At 38.7% G+C, this 21,918-nt stretch overlaps 1 protein-coding gene across 2 annotated transcripts in view; it reads left to right on the forward strand.

Annotated features, from left to right (window-relative positions):
* The first annotated feature begins 2,259 nt into the window (after positions 1–2,259).
* The window catches only part of LOC129434075 (uncharacterized), a 48,183-nt gene continuing 28,524 nt past the window's right edge, over positions 2,260–21,918 (forward strand). The window contains exons 1-24 of one of the 2 annotated variants that reach the window (XM_055192921.2): positions 2,260–2,397; positions 5,845–6,106; positions 9,528–9,642; positions 10,316–10,403; positions 10,574–10,656; positions 10,741–10,951; positions 11,039–11,164; positions 11,294–11,411; positions 11,489–11,627; positions 11,707–11,820; positions 12,817–12,886; positions 12,980–13,114; positions 13,242–13,409; positions 13,515–13,609; positions 13,699–13,828; positions 13,915–14,164; positions 16,201–16,241; positions 16,373–16,476; positions 16,632–16,783; positions 16,945–17,083; positions 19,242–19,352; positions 19,518–19,697; positions 19,786–20,025; positions 20,159–20,315. In XM_055192921.2, the coding sequence (XP_055048896.2) occupies positions 2,319–2,397; positions 5,845–6,106; positions 9,528–9,642; positions 10,316–10,403; positions 10,574–10,656; positions 10,741–10,951; positions 11,039–11,164; positions 11,294–11,411; positions 11,489–11,627; positions 11,707–11,820; positions 12,817–12,886; positions 12,980–13,114; positions 13,242–13,409; positions 13,515–13,609; positions 13,699–13,828; positions 13,915–14,164; positions 16,201–16,241; positions 16,373–16,476; positions 16,632–16,783; positions 16,945–17,083; positions 19,242–19,352; positions 19,518–19,697; positions 19,786–20,025; positions 20,159–20,315 (3,307 nt within the window). In that variant the 5' untranslated portion in view covers positions 2,260–2,318. The remainder of the gene's footprint in view (positions 2,398–5,844; positions 6,107–9,527; positions 9,643–10,315; positions 10,404–10,573; positions 10,657–10,740; positions 10,952–11,038; positions 11,165–11,293; positions 11,412–11,488; positions 11,628–11,706; positions 11,821–12,816; positions 12,887–12,979; positions 13,115–13,241; positions 13,410–13,514; positions 13,610–13,698; positions 13,829–13,914; positions 14,165–16,200; positions 16,242–16,372; positions 16,477–16,631; positions 16,784–16,944; positions 17,084–19,241; positions 19,353–19,517; positions 19,698–19,785; positions 20,026–20,158; positions 20,316–21,918) is intronic. The other variant, XM_055192922.2, reaches the window with a different exon arrangement.

Consider the following 21,918-nt stretch of genomic DNA (forward strand, 5'->3'; position numbering starts at 1 on the left):
GGAGAAATGTGATAATGAGCAGGCAACTCCAACCTGTATGTTACTGGATTTATTTGTTGCAATATACGAAAGGGGCCTACATAACGTGGACTGAGTTTTCTACTGGGTAGCCGCAACCATAGATCTCTGGGGGATACCCATACTTTTTTCCCAGTTGATAGTTGGGGTGGGGACCCTCCTGCGATCGGCTTTAATCTTCTGGGCTCTGATTGCTCTCTGTAACCTCACATGGGCGCTATCCCACACCCTCTTACTTCTTCTGACCCAATCGTCCACTACAGGAACTTCAGATGGTTCACCGGACCAAGGGAACATGGGAGGTTGGTATTCTAGAACACACTTGAAGGGGATGAGACCTGTAGATGAGTGAGTTAATGAGTTTCTGGCATATTCTGCCCAAGGAAGAAATTCAACCCAACGTTCTTGTTCCTGGCTACAGTATGATCTCAGGTAGCGTCCTAATTCCTGGTTAACTCTCTCCACTTGACCTTTAGCTTGGGGGTGATAGCCTGATGTTAAGCTTACATTTATGTCCAACTGTTTGCAAAAAGCTCGCCATACTCGAGGCGTGAATTGTGGACCTCTGTCTGAGACTATATCTTCTGATATACCATAAGTTCGAAATACATGATGAAACAATGCTTGTGCATTCTCCAAAGCTGTGGTAGTCCCTTTAATGGTACAAACTGACATGCTTTAGAAAATCGGTCACAAATTACAAGAATCGTAGTATACCCCTCAGAACTGGGAAGATCCGTGACAAAATCCACCACCAGATGTGGAACCAGGGTCGCTGAGGGATGGGTAGAGGTTCCAGGAGACCAGCTGGAAGTTTTGTGTTTTTTTTAGAAATGTCATTAGAAAAACTTGGCCACCAAAATGAGTTACGCACCAGATCCTCTGAGTTCTCTGAGTACCAGGGTGTCCAGAACTCAGGGGTGTGTGTATCCACTGCATGATGCGTTGGCGAAGGGCTTCAGGAACATATTGACGTGTTGGGGAGCATTCTGGTGGTGCTGGTTCATTTTGTTGTTCTCTTTTAATCTCTTCCATGCCGTCCCACCGGATCAGTGCCACAATCACTGATGATGGTAAAATTTGCCCTTGACAGTTAACATTTTCCTCAGATTCATATCTTTGGCCTGTAGTGGTGACACCGCCACTGGATTCTGGTCAGGCGTAGTATTCTGTAATGGAGACTGACTTGGAGAAGTAGTAGAATCCATATGCAGAGATTTATAAGACAACAACAGTACAGACAAGGGCAAGGCAGTGAATCGTGGTGCAAGATACAGGCAGTGGTTCGGTAAACAAACAGGAAATGCGTATAGGAAACAAGTCCAAAACACAATTTAAGAATACAAGGTCAGAAACAGGCTGTAAATCATGCATGTGGCAAACAATGAAGGGAATAAGAAAACGCTTGGAGACAGTGGTGAGCTGGCAATGTTGGTCTCAATATATAGAGCTTTTAACAGACCTATGGCCATCCAAAGCGCTTTACAATTTTTGCCTCACATTCACTCATTCACTCACTCATTCATACACCGACAACTGTGTCAGCCATGCAAGGCGCCATCCAGCTCGTCGGGAGCAGCTGGGGTTAGGTGTCTTGCTCATGGACACCCCAACACTTGGTCAGGTTAAACAGGATATTGAACCACCAACCTTCCGATTTGTAGACAACCTACATGAACAACTGAGCCACTGCCGGAAGTAGAGAGAGAAAGAGCATAGTCAATACGCGGCTGATGGCGCCCTGAGTGTTGTATGAATGGATGGCAGGTGTTACAAACTGATTCTGCTAACATTATATTTAATATAATTTTGTGCTGTTGCTTTATAGTATTTGTTTGGATTATGGATCAGTTCAATCTCCAAATACGATCTTGCCAGATGTGTCCACTTTGCCACAGGTTTCATCAAAAAACAATTCTAATCTTCTGTAACTTACATCTCATTGAATATGATTTGTTGGCATTTTAAGTATGATTTTCTGTCGATAAAAAACAAGACTGATCATGCTTGCTAAGAAATAGCAACAGCATGTTTAGGATGCTATATTTGGGTGGCCTGTGAAAAAATTATGTCTTGTTGATTAAGAGTCACATCCTTGTTTAAACAAATAACAAATGTATTGTTTGACAGAATGTGTTACTCATAGTTTAAATAGATTGTTTAATCTCAAACACCAACAAAGAGTAAATATTTATTGTGTTCCCAAGATCTACTTGACCCTAGGCAAAATTTAAGTACCACCCTCTGATCACAAAGTAAAAGTCACTGGAAACAGGTGAGCTGGAGCAGAACGGATCTCTATGGGGTCAGTGAAGATGTTCCAGATGAAGATGCTGGAATGGGCTATAGTGCTACTCGGCCTGCAGTCTGCATATGCAGGTGAGTAGACTACAATAACGGATTTCAACTAAATTAATAAATAGCTCAACTGTTCTAAAAAATACTGTAAATTTATCTCTGTGTCAAGGATATTTGAAAAATGTTGGGCACACAGGGTCAGAAGAATTGGATGTTTTTTTGGCAACAACGGGTAACTATTAGGGGTGTGCAGTAGACCTGTTTGAGTCGCGACTCACTCGGATCTTTAACCCGGATCTTTAAATTAACTCATGAGTCGCGAGTCTCTAGTGTCATTTACCTGGATCAGTTGAGTCCTTCTACAATTCAATGTAAAACCATAAACAGCACCACACACACAAACCTCTTTCAACATTATTGATGAGACTTCGCTCGCACTACAGATCCACTCGTAACCGGCTGATCTGTGCGAGAACTGACCCGAGATTCTCACTCAGAGCGGGAAACATTGCAAACTTGAGAGACCCGCGGATCCGCGTGAGCCGCGAATTGCCCCGAGATTCTCACTCAGAGCCGGAGCCGCGAACTGACCCGAGATTCTCACTCAGAGCCGGAAACATTGCAAACTCGAGAGATCTGCAAATCTGCTCTGACTCGAGAATCTTTCAACTCGTAACCGGCTGATCCGTAACTGGCTGTTCAGCGCGAACTGTCTCTCCGCCTCTGGGGGCTGCATAAGCAGGACACAGGTTTTTTTCTATATTATTATGCTATTATTATTAGGCCTATTTTTTTAAATGGTCGACCATACACACCAAACCTAAAACCTACAAGCATGTTATCTCAGAAGTGAAAGGCTTTTGTTGTGGATTTGCTTTTGAGGAGACTTCAGTCGCTCTATAGATCCACTAACAGGCTCCGCCTGATCCACGCGAATCAGCCGGTTAGTGGATCTGTAGAGCGAGTCCCATGGTCTGCTAGTCTGCAATGTTTCCGGCTCTGAGAATCTCGAGTCGCGTGGATCAGCCGGTTACAAGTGGGTCTGTACTGAGTTTCCTTGGCGATTTAGCAATACTGACTCAAGTGATTCAAGTGACTCACACAACCCGGATCACTTTAGTGAGTGACTCACAATAACCCGGATCCTTAAAAAGAGTCGAGTTTGCCAGGCCTAGTGTGCAGCGGAGTCAGTATCTGTATTTGAAACAATCAAAACATAATTTGTATTTGTATTCAAATCGAACTGAAAGTGTGTTGGTCTTAAACCAGAAGTTTGTCAAATTACATAAAAATGGCATTTTAAACGCATTCTTACTTTTTATTATAATTATAACTTAAATAACTAAATATCTTTTAAAATTCTATTAAAAACAATAATACAAAATGATAATAGGAAAGACAAATAACTTGATTCTTGTTACTAATAAGCATGGAAAACAAACTTCTCATTTTCAAAGCCCCATACAGCTTGTGCCTATGTGCTATGCATCACTGTATTGTAGTGTGAAAATAACAAACTTGAAAGCGCGGACAAAACTGTACATCACCTTTAAACGTGTATTGGGTCTGTCAGCACAGTTCCGTATGTGACCCATGCCTTCTAAATGAGGTTTTCATAAAAAATAAGTAGCCTACATTAATACCTTGTTTAGCGATCCCAATACTATAGTATTTAAACATCTAAAATTATCTTTATTGTATGTTTTCTGAGAGGTGCACCGTCCTAAATGATTAATCTAATACTACAAATATGCGTCTCCATCCACATTTTGGTTTCGGTTGAAAACATGCAGGAATTTGAAAATAAAATACAGGACTTGCTTGATGTTTAACCCTCTGGGGTCCGACCATTTTAGGAGACTGGCAGAGGTTCTGACATGCTCTTGCATATAGGCTGAATCCCAAACCGCCTACTTCCATACTATAAAGTATGTAAAAAGCGCTACTTTGCATACTATATAGTATGGAAGTAGGCGGTTTGGGATTCAGCTTTGGTCTTTTTTCAGTTGCTTTAAAACATAATAATGGCAAGTGTCTCATAACACTGTGTTCACCACAAACTGGGCTACACTATTATATGAGCTAGATGTACATGTTTGTATTTTTGAGAAAAATGTTTATGCGTAGTTTTTGAAAAAGCAAAATTTTTAAGTCACTGATATAAGTCCACAAAACCCATAATAAACATGTTTTAACAAAACTTTTCTAAACATAATCTAGTAGTCTATAGTTTTTTCTTTAAAATGATGTGGAAAAACATTTTGCTTACTCATTCACATAAAACAATATATTGGTTTAGAAATTGTAAGACACTTTTTGTTTAGAGGGGCCGTACGCGAGAAGGATTGATTGACAGCTGAGCAACAAAAGACTCGCATAATGACCTGCATAATGAGCCTTTATGCAGGAATGTGAGAGGAAACTACAGTAAAGAATGTTCGGACAAATGTATACATGTTTGTTTGAGGTTTATTAAGAAGTTAACAATATAATCGAAATAGAAATGAAATCAGTAGGACATTTTCAGTTTATTTGGAAACAAACCCTATTCAAAAAAATAACTTGTATTAACTGATACACAACACAGCTGCTCATGTGGCTCATGTTACCATATAACTTTATGTCCAAAGAGTGTGAATATGTTTTTTCACTTCATAGTTTTGTACTGAGGAGAGGGATGCAGACCTGTAAGAGAGTTATAAACAGCTGTTAGCATAAATTGTCCACAGAAATAAGCTTACATACATAACTGATGGGTAAATATCACTGATAGCACTACATTCAGATAAACTATCATGTACATAAACGAAATTCAGAACATCTCAGATAAACATCTGCAGTGATTCGTTTTATAAAAAGCTGTTTTCAGATTGATCGTCTAGCTTCTGTTTATAACGCGTTTCTGTAAGCACGTATGAACGTATGAAAACACATCCCATATGGCGACCATGTGCGCGAGTACTCGCGTCTCCGCGTAAACAATGCGGCCCTCATAAAAAAACGGTGACGCGTGTAAAGCGCAATGTATGGAATTTCAGGTTCGTTCTACGGAAGTCGTGTTGGTCGACCGCATATGTCATCAAGGTTTAATATTTCGGGTTTAATTTCAGAAAACCAACGGTTACATTTCAAGGAATAATGAAACTACAATGATTGTATGTCTTAAAAGAAATAAATCTTAATTTTCTAATGTATTTTAACTGAAATGTGAGAACCTCGATGACGTATCCGGTCAAGCAACGCGACTTCCGGAGAACGCACCCAAAAACATGTTCTGGACGTGTCCGGCGGAACTGGCACGAATGGCCACCCTATTGACAATTTCTTTTGTATTATATTTTCAGTCCTTCCCAATGTGCAAAATCTGGTGAAAACATCAGGTATTAAAAATAGAAAATAGATTTTCAAATAACGGAAATAGCCTGTTTCAGTTTTTACAGTTATTAGAAAACTACATTGTGCATATTTGTTTACAAAAAGTGTCTACTACAAACAAACATTAATAAATGCTCTCTCTTGAATTGGCAGAAACTAATCTGGATCACCAATCCACCATCTGTAGCACATGGGGAAATTTTCACTTCAGGACCTTTGATGGTCATTTCTTTCAAATGGCTGACACATGTAACCACATTCTGGCTGTGATGTGTGATGTACCTGTCTCAGATTTTAACATCCAAATGCAAAGAAAGATGGTGAATGGCTCGATTACTTTCACCTCAGTCACATTAGAGCTGGAGGGGACGTCCATCAAATTTAGTCAAGGCAACATCTTCATGGACGACAAAGTGTGAGTTTTTCTTTTAAAGGTGTTAATAAAAATGTTCCTTTACTGTTTTGTGCCTTTTGTGTTTAGACAATTTTTGTTAATATTTCGGTAAACCAATCATTACACTATGACCATTAATGCCTTGAGCAATGACTTTGCAAATCAATGTGACCTGGCCAACAAATGCCATAGACAAAGTACATTGTCGATCAATGTATGTCGATTACAAAAATTCTTACCAGGGTACCTGAAAACTGCTTAAAGGGAGACTCCACTTTTTTGAAAATATGCTCATTTTCCAGCTCCCCTAGAGTTAAACATTTGATTTTTACAGTTTTGGAATCCATTCAGCTGATCTCCTGGTCTGGCACTACCACTTTTGTAGCATAGCTTAGCACAATCCATAGAATCTTATTAGATCATTATCATCACGCTCAATAAAAACCAAAGAGTTTCGATATTTTTCCTATTTAAAACTTGACTCTTCTGTAGTTACACCATCTACTAAGACTGACGAAAAAATTAAAAGTTGCGATTTTCTAGACAGATATGGCTAGGACTATATTCTCATTCTGGCGTAATAATCAAAGACTTTGCTGCCTTAACATGGCTGCAGGAGGCGCAATGATATTTCATAGTGCCCAAAAAATAGTTCCCTCCTATTAAAAGATACTAAGGTAAGAAGCGAATATGACAATTTCACAATAAAATCATAAAAAAAAAAAACATAATTTCCCCATAGACTAAAAAGTCATACATACCACATAATATTACAATAGGTACCCTGTAGTAATAAAATACTTAGAGTATAAATAATGTATAATTTTCCATATTTTAACGCTCTTATTACCCTAAACATAACATTGTTTCCTTATACCTACAAGTACATACTGTAGAGGTACCCTGTTGTTACAAAAAGGTACGCTGTAAATTCGGTTTAATTACGAGGTACATTGCAATTCATAAAATAAAGTTTTACCAAAGGTTTTTTAAAGGTATAGCGGAAGATTTTCCCGAATTATTTAAAAGAACCGCCCCTTGATATTTTTTTAAAAAAATGCACACGCAACACTTTCCCTCCTCCCAAGAGGGAACGCCTGTTAAACGCGTGCACGAGACAGAGAGAGAGAGAGCATGCAGGAGGCCGGAGCTCAGTTCTTCTCTTCGCTCTGTTTACAAGTTTCTGTCGGCATGTTTACCGTGTCTGTGCGGTTCGTGACTCGTGCCAGGGCTAGCATCGCTAATCATAGCTTACATCAACTTTTACTAGCAGTGATTTTAAATGGATTTCTCCAAATAGCATGACAAAATGTACCTTTCCAGTAGAAACTTCGCGTGGGAAGCCCAACCTGTCCTTTTAGCTCACGCCAGCGTGTGACATAGTCTCCCATAAACATTCTGGTCTTGTTTCTTTCTTTATAGTCCTTTCTCTTCTTGTCATACAATTCGTAGACACTTTTTCTCTTGCGTCCCTCAGACATTTTGAAAAAAAAAACACAGCGAGAACGCGAGCTTCAATGAATGGTTGAAACCGTAGCACAACACACATACACGTAAAAGTGCGCATGTGCAGCAAGCGAACCTAGAGGCGAGCACGTACGATGATTATACGTCAACATATAATCAGAATGATTGACATCTGGGATCACCAATAGTCCTGATGATCCACCCGTAAAACGTAAATCTTCCGCTATACCTTTAAGATATTGTAGTGCAACATTCATATAACCCAGAGCTATATAGTCTAGTACATCAGTTTTCAAACCTGTCCTGGAGGACCACTAGTACTGCACAATTTGCATGTCTCCTTCATTAGACACACCTGGTTTAAATCTTCAGCTCATTAGAAGAGACTGCAAAACCTGGGCCGTCTTTCGATATGCTTTTTTGTCTGTACTTGTATTCTTGTGGACTTTTGAAACGTCATCAGTCGCGGACCAAGTACTGTTCCACATAAAAGTTTGCATCAAGCCCAAGTTCACATAAAATCCCCAGATGTGTTGTTGTTCCGCCCATTTTATCGAGGATGCATCAGAGGAGACTTGTGTGGACTTATGACAGCGAAGTTTCCCAGAATGCATTTCGCGTCAGGAGTTCGTTCTTCCGAGTCTGAACTTGCAAGTTCGAACTACGAAGGACACAAGTCCGAGTTTAGCTTACTTGGTTTTGAGAAACGGCTCTGAACTGGGTGTGTAAGGGAGTTTAGGGAAACATGCAAAATGTGCAGTACTAGTGGTCCTCCAGGACAGGTTTGAAAACCCCTGGTCTAGTATAATAGGGCTGCAGATACCAAAAGTCATCTAATTTAAAGAAGATAATGTACTTTTTTTACAAATTAAAGACTAATTTAAATTAATGGTTTACCCATAAATGAAAACAACTCTGAATCAAAACCTTGTCAAAAATGTCCGCCTTTAAAAGAGAAGTGGAGACAGCAAGCAGAGAGAGATTTGGCAGCCAGGCAAGAACACATGTAGCGAACTTTGTACACATTCATTTTATACAGTAATGTTAGCATGATGTAGTAGATGATACTCTTTAGCTATTATTTGAAGTAAGGAAATTTGCTTGTTTAGTAAATAACTGTGCGCTGTCAGAAAAAAATGGCTGTCAATGGGGCAAATACAAGTCATATACATCTAACCATAGATATGTATAAAGGCTATATGTCTCGCCCATGCTGCTGGCCAATTGAGTGGAACATCCGCATGTGGCGGCCATCCTACCACAGGGCGTTCGCTCACTCGTGGCAATGTGTTTAATAATACATGTACTTTTAATTGACCATAACTTGCTCAATTTTCTACAGATTTTCAAACGGTTTGATTTGTTATAAACATCAGCGATGTACCTATGACACTGCATACTTAATGAACAATTATTTTGAATCATGTTAAAGAATCCAGAATTATAGCCAAATTAATAACTTTTGTAAGAAACCAAACCGTTTGAAAATTGATAGAACATTTAGCAGGTTTTGGGCATTTAAAAGTAACTGCACACAACGCTACGAGTGAGCGAGCTGTCTGATGTAAGATGACCTCCAGGTGATGACGTTGAAGACTCCGCCGTAACACATCTAGCCTTTACAAATATCTATGCATCTATCTACAAAGCTTGTAGAAAATGTTTTGCCTAAAAATAAAACAACACCTGAAATACTAAAATACCTAAAAACATTTTCCTAATGAATTAATATAAAGGGTTAATCCTGATTTTTTTTAAAAAACGATTTAAAATTATATACTAATATGTTTGGCAAAAAACAACATATACTGTGCATAATTCACATGACAGTTTGTTATAAATATTATTTCGAATGTTACATGTTGTTTTTTTTATTCATTACACTGCATTTGTTTCTATTTATCACAGAAATAATGTCATGTATGGTTGCATTTATTTTATTTATCTCTATATAAATAAATTATTATTTTTGCAGGGTATCTATTCCCATGAGTCAGAATGGAATTAAAATCGAGGGAAGCTCATCGAGTGTTACGATCTCAAAATATGGAGTGACTGTTATTTGGGAGGAAGAAGATCACTCTATGGTGGTATGTTACATTACAAATCTTGCTTTCTGAGGTTCAAGTAATATGTCATGCATGTTTTATCTAAGGTATAATAACACCCATAAACACACCCTTTTATCCTCTTGTTTGCTCTCAGTAATTAATCCAATTATGCTAACATCAAGCAGGATATTGGTTTTAGACAGCATTAAATCAAATATTGAAGAAAGTGAAATGATTACAAATGCAAAATTTAGCTTCAAAAGCTTAATCTGAAATCTGTCCTAGCATACTAGAACATTTATATTGGGAATACATTGTTATATTATCGCTTGAAAAAATGCAAGGTTATTTTCAACCCACCGATGGGGCAAAAATGGACGAGTCCTGCCCGAGGGGTTGTTATTTAACCTATTGTGTGCTAAGTTGTTTCAACACAAAATGCTGGATTGTTTTAAAACTGGGGTGCCCCAGAAGGTTTATTACATTATATTTGGGGGATATATATTTGGGGGATATCATAAAGATTGAAAACCTCTAGTTTTAACCATTGTTGGGTCAAAATAAACATTAATTTAACCCAATGGCTGGGCTCGTGTGTTTTTGATCCAATGTTGGGTTGAAATAACTCAGCATTTGTAAGAGGGCATTTTAGTTAATATTAAACAAAATTTTAGCCATAAATAAGATAAATAAACATAAATAATTTCTCCAGATTGAACTTGCTGAGAAGTACAGAGGTCGGACATGTGGACTCTGTGGAAACTTCAATGGCAAAACGACTGATGACGTGATTTTAAAAGGTAAATCTTTTTTTTTACTTGTTTTAAATACAGTAAATCTTTTTTTAAAGCTTTTATTCATTGAGCAAACACTTTTATCCAAAAGTTAGATAAAGACAAAAGCCATTTTCATATGTAAACTTTACAAATAGATCACCTGTATGATTAGCATGACGTGTTATTCCTCTCAAATCCAGAAACATGGAAGGTGTCCAAATCAGCTGAACCCTGTGAGAAAATCCCACTTCCCCCCAGTGATCAGTGTAAAAAACAGGTACAATGACAAATGTAAAAGTATTGAAGTATTGAAGAACTGCTACCTTTGCCTGGGGTGTCTAATACGAATTTTATCCCACAGGTTGGCATTTGTAAGCAGTATCTGAAGAGTTCAGGATTTGATGATTGTCGCCGTCTGATGGACCTGAGTTCATTTGAGAAAGTTTGCGCAGACGACCTTTGTCACTGTCCTGGAAACCAGGAGTGTGTCTGCAATACGCTTACAGAAATATCACGACAGTGCACGCATGCTGGTGGCAGGCCAGGAAAGTGGAGAACAGATCAACACTGTCGTGAGTATGATTACTACATTATACAGAGAGGCAATGACCACATAGATTGTGTCTGATATATTATTTATGTGTTGTTCTGTGGAGCAGCAAAGACATGTCCACTAAACATGGTATACATGGAGTGTGGTGGCCCATGCAAAAACACCTGCTCGGCCCCAAATGGAGCCCTGCTGTGTACAGATAACTGTGTAGATGGCTGTTTCTGCCCTGAGGGTAAGGCCTTGTTTCAAACAATAATGTTTTCTCGCTCTTCAATTAAACCTTTGTGAAGGAGGTTCAAAATAGGCAGACATTAATCCTAATCCTACTTATAACTGTTTAATTCTCCCATTATTTTTACAGGCACTGTGGAAGACAACATTGGAAACAGTGGTTGCGTTCCTTTAAACAAATGCCCATGTATGCACGACGGCAAAATATACCAGACTGGAGAGTCATACGAGCAAGCGTGTAAAAAATGGTAAGTCACACACATGCATCAGTCAATACAAATCTAACAGATTTTATTGTGATAACATTGCTGCTGTACCGTAACAGTGAGTGTGAGGCTGGACGCTGGAGTTGCAAGGATCTGGAATGTCCTGGAATCTGTTCTGTTGTGGGAGGCTCTCACATCACCACCTATGATGGAAAAACTTTCAGCTTTAATGGCAACTGTGAATACATCCTCACAAAGGTCAGTGACTGTCAATACAACAAATGCACTTTAACAAGTACCCAAATAAATCAATGAAATCACAAATTATTTTTTTCAGCACTCGAATGACAGCAGTATCACTGTTGTTGGAAATCTGAAGTGTGTTCCGAGCCGAACTGACATGTGTTTGAATTCTGTTACTCTGATCATATCAGAGACCATAGTGACCACTGTAAGTGTTTAAATGTCTCATTTAATAATTTCAGCATGTGATATTTTCATAATTGTCAAATACTAAACTAACTAAAAATTATTCTTATAGCTTATAGGTCCAGCCAAATGTGGCTGTGTTCAGAATGACCACTTACTGCATATTTCACAGTAAAACCCTACAGAATGTTGCCTACACTGCAAAAAATTATTTTCAAGAAAAAAATTCTTAGTATTTTTGTCTTGATTTCAGTAAAAATATCTCCCCAACAATGGTGTTAAATAACACTAAAAGCTTGTAATCATAGGGGTACCATTTTTAGTTCTATATAGCAACAATATAGCACCTATGAAGAACTATACGGGGTGATATTGCACTAATATAGCACCAATCATGGTTATACAGAGCATGATATGGTTTTACACAGGTGCTACATTGGTGCTATATAGCATTTAAAATTGTTCCCCTATGATTACAAGCCAGTGAACCACTTTTAATACTATTTAACATCGTTGATTTTTAGTATGTGCCGCACCACGCATTTTTGCAGAAGTGCTCTTAGTGCCTAAAGTTGAAAAGAGTCAACTGTGCAGAAAAGGCGTGCCTTACGTTGTGGTTATAGTTGCTTGGAATCGCTGGAGACTACACTCACTCACATTTCAAGTACTGACTAATAACCTTTTCATTGCGATTAAAGTGAAATTACCAAACCTAATCATAAAAGCCTAATAAAAGCACAGTCACACTTGGAGTGTTTTGCATCTGAACTATTCATTTTTAAAAGTTGCATGCATTATAAGTATCAGGAAATAATCAAAAGTGACCTAATTCTGTCCAACTGCATCATAGGATGCTGTTTTCTGTGCAACATGCTCTCTAGAGGTTTTAGTAAATGTAGTATGCCAGATGGGTATTCTTTGCAAAAAGACCTTCGTATACATACTGCATATTGGAAAATGCTATTAAATTAGTCTTGTTTCTCAATTGTGATCAAACTTTTCTTTACCCATAAAACAGGTAATTTTTTCATCCAGTGGGACTGTCACGCTAAATGGATTCCGTCCAGATATGTTTCCAATAATCACAGGTGTGAAATCAAGTATGAGAAAATGTCCTTTATCTGAAATATACATGATTAGGTATATCATCTATTTTGTTTCTTACACAATTTCTGTGACAGAGGAAGTGGTCATCTTCCAGCCCTCATCATCCTTCATTATCGCTGAAATAAAGAATTTTCGTCTAGAGATCCAACTGTCTCCAATCATGCAGTTGTATATTGTAGCCAGCCCCTCAGAGAAAGGCAAAATGAGTGGTGAGTTTTGGCATTTGGGGCTTATTGACCTACAATACATCACAGTTTTACAATAATGACTCCACGCCCTTACAAAAAGGACAGATGAATGAATGATTACATTATTTGTGCACTATGTTTTATTCAGGTCTGTGTGGGAACTATAACGGTGTCCAGAAAGATGACTTTAAAACAAATTCAGGCGTTATAGAGGGAACACCAACATCCTTTGTCAACTTTTGGAAAAAAAACCCATATGTTTGTCGAGATGTTAAAAACACATTTGACAACCCCTGCAGTCTGAAAGTGGAAACAGGTCATAAATTCATTCAAATTTGTACCTCCCATTCTCATTTTTGGGGGGAATAGACCGTGTGAACTTCATGAAAGTGTGTCAAGTATCTTTTTCTTATTTATGTAGAAAAACTTGCAAAAGACTGGTGTTCCCGTCTAACGGATCCAAATGGAACCTTCTCCTCATGTCATTCAGAAATATTTCCAGACATTTACTATCAAGTAAGTCTTTACCTCACAGAACACTCTTTCCTCTTTTAATTTACTGTACATGGTCATATAATTAACACGATTGCGATCATCTTCTGCAGAACTGCGTTTATGACACCTGTAAGTGTGCTGATATTGGGAAGTGTATGTGTGCTTCCCTCTCCGCCTATGCCCATGCATGTGCCGAAAGAGGGATCATCCTCCACGGATGGCTGGATTCATACCCCTGTGGTGAGGATTTGATTTAATTTCATTTGGTTTCTATTTTCTTAAGATTGCTCTGTTTTAAAAGCGCTTCTCTGCCTTTCATTGTACAGACAAAGTGTCCGAGTGTTCAGAAAATATGGAGTACTCCTACAATGTGACCAGTTGTAGCAAAACCTGTCGTTCTAACTCTAAGACCGACTACATCTGCAAAATGTCTACACCTGTGGATGGCTGTGTTTGTTCAGAAGGGGCTTACCTAAACGATGAAGGCCAGTGTGTGAATGCTGACCAGTGTCCTTGTTACTATAACAACCTGGTCATAGAGCCATCAGGATTAATAAACATTGATGGTGCCAACTGGTAAAGAAAATATTTCAATATATTGTTAAAGTCTGTGTAATGCACTATTAAATATACGTTCTGAGTTTATCACAGGAAACATTGACGAAGGGCAACCTTTCGATCTCTTTGATGAAGCCAACAGAGAAGTGATTTAAACTCCAATTTATTGACAAACCTCTACAGACTGGCTCCAAAAGGGAGTAAATTCCCATATTTCCCCATGTTAAAATGACATACTTTACATCAGGAAATAATATGTTTGCCGCCTGGTACAAAATTATGATTTTGTTGACTTTAGGACGTGGAACCTTGAGTAACGGGTGAACTGCCACTGCTGTCACTATCATCGAGCTAGTCAGGCATAGTTTCAGCAACCAGCCACTCCAGATTCACCCACGTCCCGCCTCTTTACCCATTTTTGCCTCTTTACCCATCTGCGAGTGATGCGCAGTGACATGATATTAAAATGGTGACGGCAACCCCCGCCAACTATTGGCTTCAAAAAAGCTCTTCACAAACCTATGGTTGACATCACAGATATTAACCACCCAGCCAAATTTGAATGATACATGGCAAGTAAATGAAGCAAGTTTTCAAAATCCTGGAAAAATAAGCAGGGTTCTCTGCTCCAAAACGCTGGGGCCTGTCTGCTGTCAGCACTGAAACCATGGCCACTTCCAGGAAAGATGCTGTTTTTTTCAACCAAGGTTGCCAGTTTTCACAGCAAAATTGCTACTCAAAATTGCGCTGTAGGGGGGAGTTTTCCATTAAAAATCACATTCTGGGGGTGTAATTGGCAGGAACCATCTACTAAAACTCTCATTCCTGGGAGGCTAAATATCACATTACTGGGGTCGCTTCAACCTGTGGGCTGTATTAAAGTAGCTCAATTCTTATCAACCCTGCTCTTAACTGCTCTTAATCCATTAATTAATGTTTTTTTTAGGAAATTAAAATAAGGATGCCAAACTGTTTTGTAAATTATCGCAATCAGGTAGTATTCATTTATGTGACGAAAGGCATAGCTAGCTAGAAAACTGTAGTTTGTAGTAACTAAGGGTAATTGATATGGACGGTTTCATCAGATGCACGTGCGTTGGCACCGTTACGCACCTGAACCGAAGTGAACTTCCGGTCTGTTTTTACACCCCAAATGAAAAAAAGGTGGGACACTGTAGAAATTGTGAGTAAAAAAGGAATGGAATAATTTACAAATCTCATACATTTATATGTTATTCACAATAGAATATAGATAACATATCAAATATTGAAAGTGAGACATTTTGAAATGTTTAAAACTGGGGCCCCCCTGGCACCATCTCGCGGCCCTGGGGACCCCGGCCCCCAGTTTTGTAAATTATTCCATTCCTTTCTCACTAATTTCTACAGTGTCCCAACTTTTTCTGATTTGCGGTTGTATTTATTGGTCTGGCCACACGCTAAACTGATCTCTAAAACAAATACCTTGTCGAAAATAAAAATGTTTGGTTTGCTAAAGACAAAGGGAGACGACAAGCGTGGATCACAGCTTTGCAAAGAGGTTTGGCAGCCAGGCAAGAATTCAAGGACCTGTAGCTAACATTGTATACATTCATTTTGCATAGTAATGTAAGCTGAGGGTAATAGTTTAAACACGCTATATATTGTATATATGAACTAAGTTAATTAATTTCAATTATTATCAGAAATAAACTACTGTAAAAGGAGGCATTGTTGTTATTGATTCTATGTTGAAGTTTAACGGAAGTTGCGTTTTGTCCACAAAAAAGTTTGTTTACGTTATTTCTACTGGGGCCATTCATTCAGTGCATCATCGAACCATGATTTCAGGCCCACCCAAAAAATCCGAAACAGTGTAACTTCACATTTCAGTACTACATGGTTCACACGTTGTCTTTGTCACGCAATACATTTCTAACATTTGTAATGTGTTTCGAAATAATTCTCTGAATTGACTTTAACACACTTTTACACAGACTTTAACACATGCATAATTAACAAAAACAATGAAATAACTTCTGGTTGTGGATTTTCATGACTTTGTCATATTCCAGCAACTGCACTCTCGGCAAATTACACTGCGACAGTCCAGAAGGTGAGCTCAAATCACAACCTCTAAAACACAACTGGACAAAATCAATAATAAGATATTACTGAAACAACACTACTTTAGCATAGTGTGTACAAGTTATACAAACCTCATCCATGTGCCTGTTTTGTTTTTAGACTGTGTGGCTCCAATGGTCTACGTCAAATGTTTGAATAGCGAAAAGGGAAAAACGGGAGCAGAGTGTCAAATGACATGCCAGAACCAAGATCCAAATAACTGTGTGAGTTAAAATGAAAAGATTTGTTGGTAGATGAATGGGATTGTAGTTTGGTGGATGGATTGATGAAAATGAAGGATGGACTGATGATTTGATGTAATGGTAGTTTAGTGTATATATTTAGAAGAAACATTTTACCTTTCTGTTTTTGACTGCAGGTCAGTACAGGTTGTGTATCAGGTTGTATGTGCCCAGATAACCTGCTAGCCGATGGTCAAGGTGGCTGTGTAGAAAAGGAAAACTGTCCCTGTTTTCACAATGGATTTACTTATTCACATGGGGATGAGATTAACGACGAATGCAACACCTGGTAAGCCATTCGTCCATTGTATCAAAGATTATAATGTACTGTAAACACTCTGTGTAGAAGTAATATGACAAACATGAACAGAATGCAAAGATTTGCCATGTGTTTGCTAAAAACCTGCAAGGTTTGCAAACTTTACATTTTCACATTTAATCTTTTTTTAGCAAATGCACAAAAGGGATGTGGAGTTGTACTGATAAAGATTGTTACGGCACCTGTACCATCTATGGAGAAGGACATTATAAGACTTTTGATGGAAGAAAATATTTTTTCCACGGAGGCTGTGAATACATCTTAGCACAAGTATGTTTTAACAGCTCTTTCCAATTTCATGATGATTAAACAAATAATTGACTAGTTCCAATTGTCATCCTTTTTGGTAACACTTTGGGGCGGTTTCCCGGACCAGGATTAGCTTAATCCAGGACTTTGCATTATTTTAATTAGGAAATATAACTAGTTTTAAACAACATGCCTTACTAAAAACTTTACCTGTGTGCATTTTGAGGTAAAAGAAAGGGCCCTGATGTATTTTAAGATATGTAAGTAAAAGTTGTTTTCAGTTTGGAGAGCTCTTAACAGTGTTTAAGTCTAGGACTAGTCTAATCCCTGTCCGGGAAACCGCCCCTTTATTTCGATAGTCCATTTTAGAAATTTTACTTATTATAAGTAACTTTGCAACTACTTATTAACTACCAATCTTTACGGTAATAGTAGACTGTCTGCTTAACTCGCTCCTTGCCAGCATTCCATTTGTTCAAAAGTTGCATTTTTGATTTTCACAAAAGTTTCACAAAATGCCTTTCAGGAAAATTTTCTTGTAAACATATAACCATACAAATATATCAAATGAAAGAACTGACCCTCTGCTTTCAAACAAACAATAAACAAACAAACAAAATGGGAAAAATGTTCATCCTATCTGTATTTTTCTCTGCTTATAAACTCTTAAAGGGGGGGTTTAATGGTATTTTAAGCATTCTGACTTATTAACACAGTTGTAGAGTTGTTTCCTCATGCTAAACGTAGGCAAAGTGTCAAAAATGCAGTTGGGCGTGTTTCAGAGTATTTCTGTGCCGAATGCACTTCGCCAGGGTTCGTACAAGTTTCGGCTAATTTTTTTCGATTACGGTTCTAACTGATGTTCAGGGGTTTTCGATACGTATCACTTCTTTATATGGGCTTCCGCCGGAAAACTTCCCCCGGAAAACCCCGCCCAGCCGTCAGTCAGCGGGAGACGCTAGAGCTTGCTAACAGCTTATCACGCCACTCAGCTTTGTTTAATTTCAAAAGTCAACAATGGCACAACAAGAAGTGTGTTTTTGGATGTAAGGAGAAGACATCCAGCCTCATAGAAACAATGGATATAGTTTATTATCCGGATTAGCAGCGGAGTTTTGCGTGTGTGTTTGATGCGGTGGATTTTCAGAACCGGGTCATGACGAGTTACACGTGGTAAGTAAGACTTCTGTCTTATGTTGGAAATAGGCGCGTGTATATTATATAAATGACACGAACATGTAGTGAATCATACGTTATAAGTGTTGTATAGTGTTGCATGACTCGTACTCGCTCCTCCCGTGTTATAACTCCTCCTTCTTCATTTTTTCGTACGTTATCGGAAAGATTCGTTAAAGCTAATATTTCTTTTATAAATCTGATTAAACTAAAGACTCTTCAGAGATATAAAGGATGTCATACTACTCTATAGGTACTACAGATTGATATCAGAAATGCAGAAACAGCGTGTGTTACGTGAGCTTTAAATATGGGTAATTTTCTTTAAAAATATTTTTTTTGCAAAAAGCTGAAATAATTGTATTCTCGTGATGGAATTTTGTTAGAGATCAGATTAACAACAATTATCAAAACATACACAGAGTTTAAAATTACTAAATAACGCTTTGGCTTCAGTTTTTTCATAAATTGGGTAAGTGCATCTAGTGGATAATCAAGGTATTGCAGATTAACATAAAAATTCAGCAGGAACACATTTTTATGGAAATGTTTTCTCATAATTGACATGATAGCTCATCAATGGCAGGGAAACTTTATTATGATGATCCCTCAACAGATGTTCAACTGTCTATAACTATCTTTGCAGGTGCATGTCAACTTATTCCACTAACCCTAACCTTTTCCCTCACCCTTACAGTCTACTAATACTCTAATGACAATTAGTTGACATGCAGTTTTTTATGTAAACAAAACCAAGATGTACTCAGAAAAAAGTTAGACTACTCTTTTATGGCACATTCACAGTGATTTTTGTAATTTCTCAAATTTGGCAGCCACTGGTCACATTCATTTACTGTACAGAAAGATTTTAACAAAAGTATGCAAACAACATTCTGTGAAAATACTTGCTGAACTATTTCTTGGGAAAATGTCGACAGCAATTATATTAATCCAAATATCCGAATCTTACCTGATACATAATTTCTCTGTGAAATCTCACCAGGATTACTGCAACATGGGGGAGAGTCAATACTCATTACGCATTGTTACAGAGAACATTCCCTGTGGCTCCACCGACTCCATTTGCTCCAAATCTATCAATCTTTTCTTTGGGGTAAGGCTACTTTGTTGTTTCAAGTCAACACAAATGCAACATACAAAAAGAGCATTTCACCATTTCTGATAATATTCACTCTCACCATTTTTGATAATACTAGCAACAAGCTAAGTTAATTGTGTCGTGGACAATTTTATGCAACTTGCTATTCAAATCCTTTAGAGATACAAGGTGGTTTTATCTGAAGTGGATGGAGTAAAAGTTATTGAAACCAATGGAACCGACTACCAATATCAAATAAATTCTGTGGGGATTTACACTGTAATTGAGATCAAAAAGCTTTTAAACTTGATTTGGGATGGCAAAACAACCCTGATGCTCCAACTCTATCCCAGCTTAAAGGTATGTATAACATACGAAGGTATGCATAAAACTATACATTTTACATGTTCACCCAATCACATAAACGACTGTATGATCTCTATTACAGGGCAAAATGTGTGGACTGTGTGGAAACTTTGATGGTAATGCAAATAACGACTTTGTAAAGCATGATGGAGAAGAGGTCACTGATGCGGTGGTGTTTGGAAGTAGCTGGAAAGTGAAACCAGGCTGCCCAGAAGTGGAAAGTTTGATAGACCCTTGTGAGAAAAACCCTCACCGGAGTTCCTGGGCTATCAAGCAATGCAGCATCATTACAAGCAATGTCTTTAAAGACTGCCATGCACGTGTATGTAAATATATCAAAACCTTTTGAACTTATTTGTTTTATATAAATCATTTATTCATTGAATTAGTACCTAAAATAGAAGAGAATAATCTACTCTGTACTGTTATAAAGTTGTACATTTTCTTGTCTATAGGTGGACCCTGCCCCATACTATGATGCCTGTGTGAGGGACACCTGTGCATGTGATTCTGGGGGAGACTGTGATTGTTTCTGTACAGCAGTGGCTGCTTATGCGGCTGAATGTCGAAAGAAAGAGGCTTGCATTGCATGGCGGACTCCACACATTTGTCGTAAGTGTTATGGGAATGCTGTGGCTACTTATTACACAGGGGTATGTCTCAGAAAATGGAAAGCTCTTGGTGAAATCAATCCTTGAAACTAAAAATCTTATATGAAATTTGTGTAGTATCTGATAGATAATGAGTTAACACAAACATTAAGATATAATATGTGCCTTTGAAATACAAGCATACATTTATAATTCCATGTTTAAGTAGAAAACGTCTCGTTCACCTATGCACCCCTCGTTCCCTGAAGGAAGGGAACGGAGACGTCACGTTGTGACCAACGAACTGGGAACTCGCTTAGAGAGACCAATATACTTCGAGTAACTACTAAAATGCCAATGAACTTGGCATGCAGGTATTTGCATAATGCTGGCACCGCCCCGCCAGGTGCCTATATAAGCAGCAGCAGCAGAATACCAAAATTAGCTTTATTCACTGAGAAAGCCGAGCATCAGTGCCCGGTCATAATCAGCAGTGGAACAGCAACTGTGGCGTCGTGACGTGACGTCTTCATTCCCTTCCTTCAAGGAACGAGGGTTACATACGTAACCGAGACGTATCCTTTCAGTCGGTCACTACGGCGTCATGTCTTGACCGACGAACTGGGAATTCCTACCAAAGCGCCACTGGAGCTGACCCTTCCAGTTTCTGCATAAAGCCCTCTGAATCCACTAAGGAGACGGACAATTAGGTTTTAAGGCAGAAGGCCGGTCACTACCTGTTCCTTTACCACAATAGTGACAGCGACCTACATGAGCGGAGTAGGAACGCTGCGGAAGCCACCCCCGGGCAGGGTTAACGGTGGTAAATAATCAACTGTGGTTTATATAATAAACAGTAATAAAATGTGGAGCAGGGCGGGCTCTGCTAGAGGGAAAATGTGGGCTGGTAGGATTAACCCCACGGAAAATACAAAGGAACCCGTCGTAGGGGACGCAATGTGGGGGCCGGAGCCTAACAGTTAGGTTCACAAGGATGCAGCAAGTGAGAGGCTGGCAGCCGATGCTCCGCAACATCAGCTGCCAAGGCAGAGGAGAAGGGGCAAATAAAAGCCTTCCATACTGGTACTACGGTGTAGCGACAGTAGGAGGCTGTAAGCCGACATGCGAGCCGGTGCTCAGTGTTCCCCCAGATGAGGAGAGAACACGAGAGTAGACCGTCTCGATATGAACACTGTAAAATCTAATGAATGTATTAGGTGTCGCCAACCAGCGAGGAACCACGAGCAAGTGCCCAAGATGAGGCAACACTTGTAGTGGAGTGTGCTCTCAAATTAAATGGACATGGGGTAGGGCTGCACGATGTGAGGAAAAGTTGCGATGTGTGGTGACATTGTTTAATGTTGGGATAACAATGTGAGTTGCAATGAATATTTTATATTTTTTCATGTTTTAGGGGCCATTCACAAAAAAACGCTATACACGTAGGTTATTGTCACATGACCTGCACGCTGCGCTTGTGTCATTCTGAAAAGTTAAAATGTTTTTGAAAAGCCTGGGAAAAACGAGCGCGTCTCACCACGTGCAAGTCGCGACCGCGGCGCATCCAGAGCGCACATACTGTGCGCCTACATTTGAAATAATAAACTTGAGCACGCAATAGATGC

Source organism: Misgurnus anguillicaudatus, chromosome 6 (assembly GCF_027580225.2).
Source record: "Misgurnus anguillicaudatus chromosome 6, ASM2758022v2, whole genome shotgun sequence".
NCBI classification, from domain to species: Eukaryota; Metazoa; Chordata; class Actinopteri; order Cypriniformes; family Cobitidae; genus Misgurnus; species Misgurnus anguillicaudatus.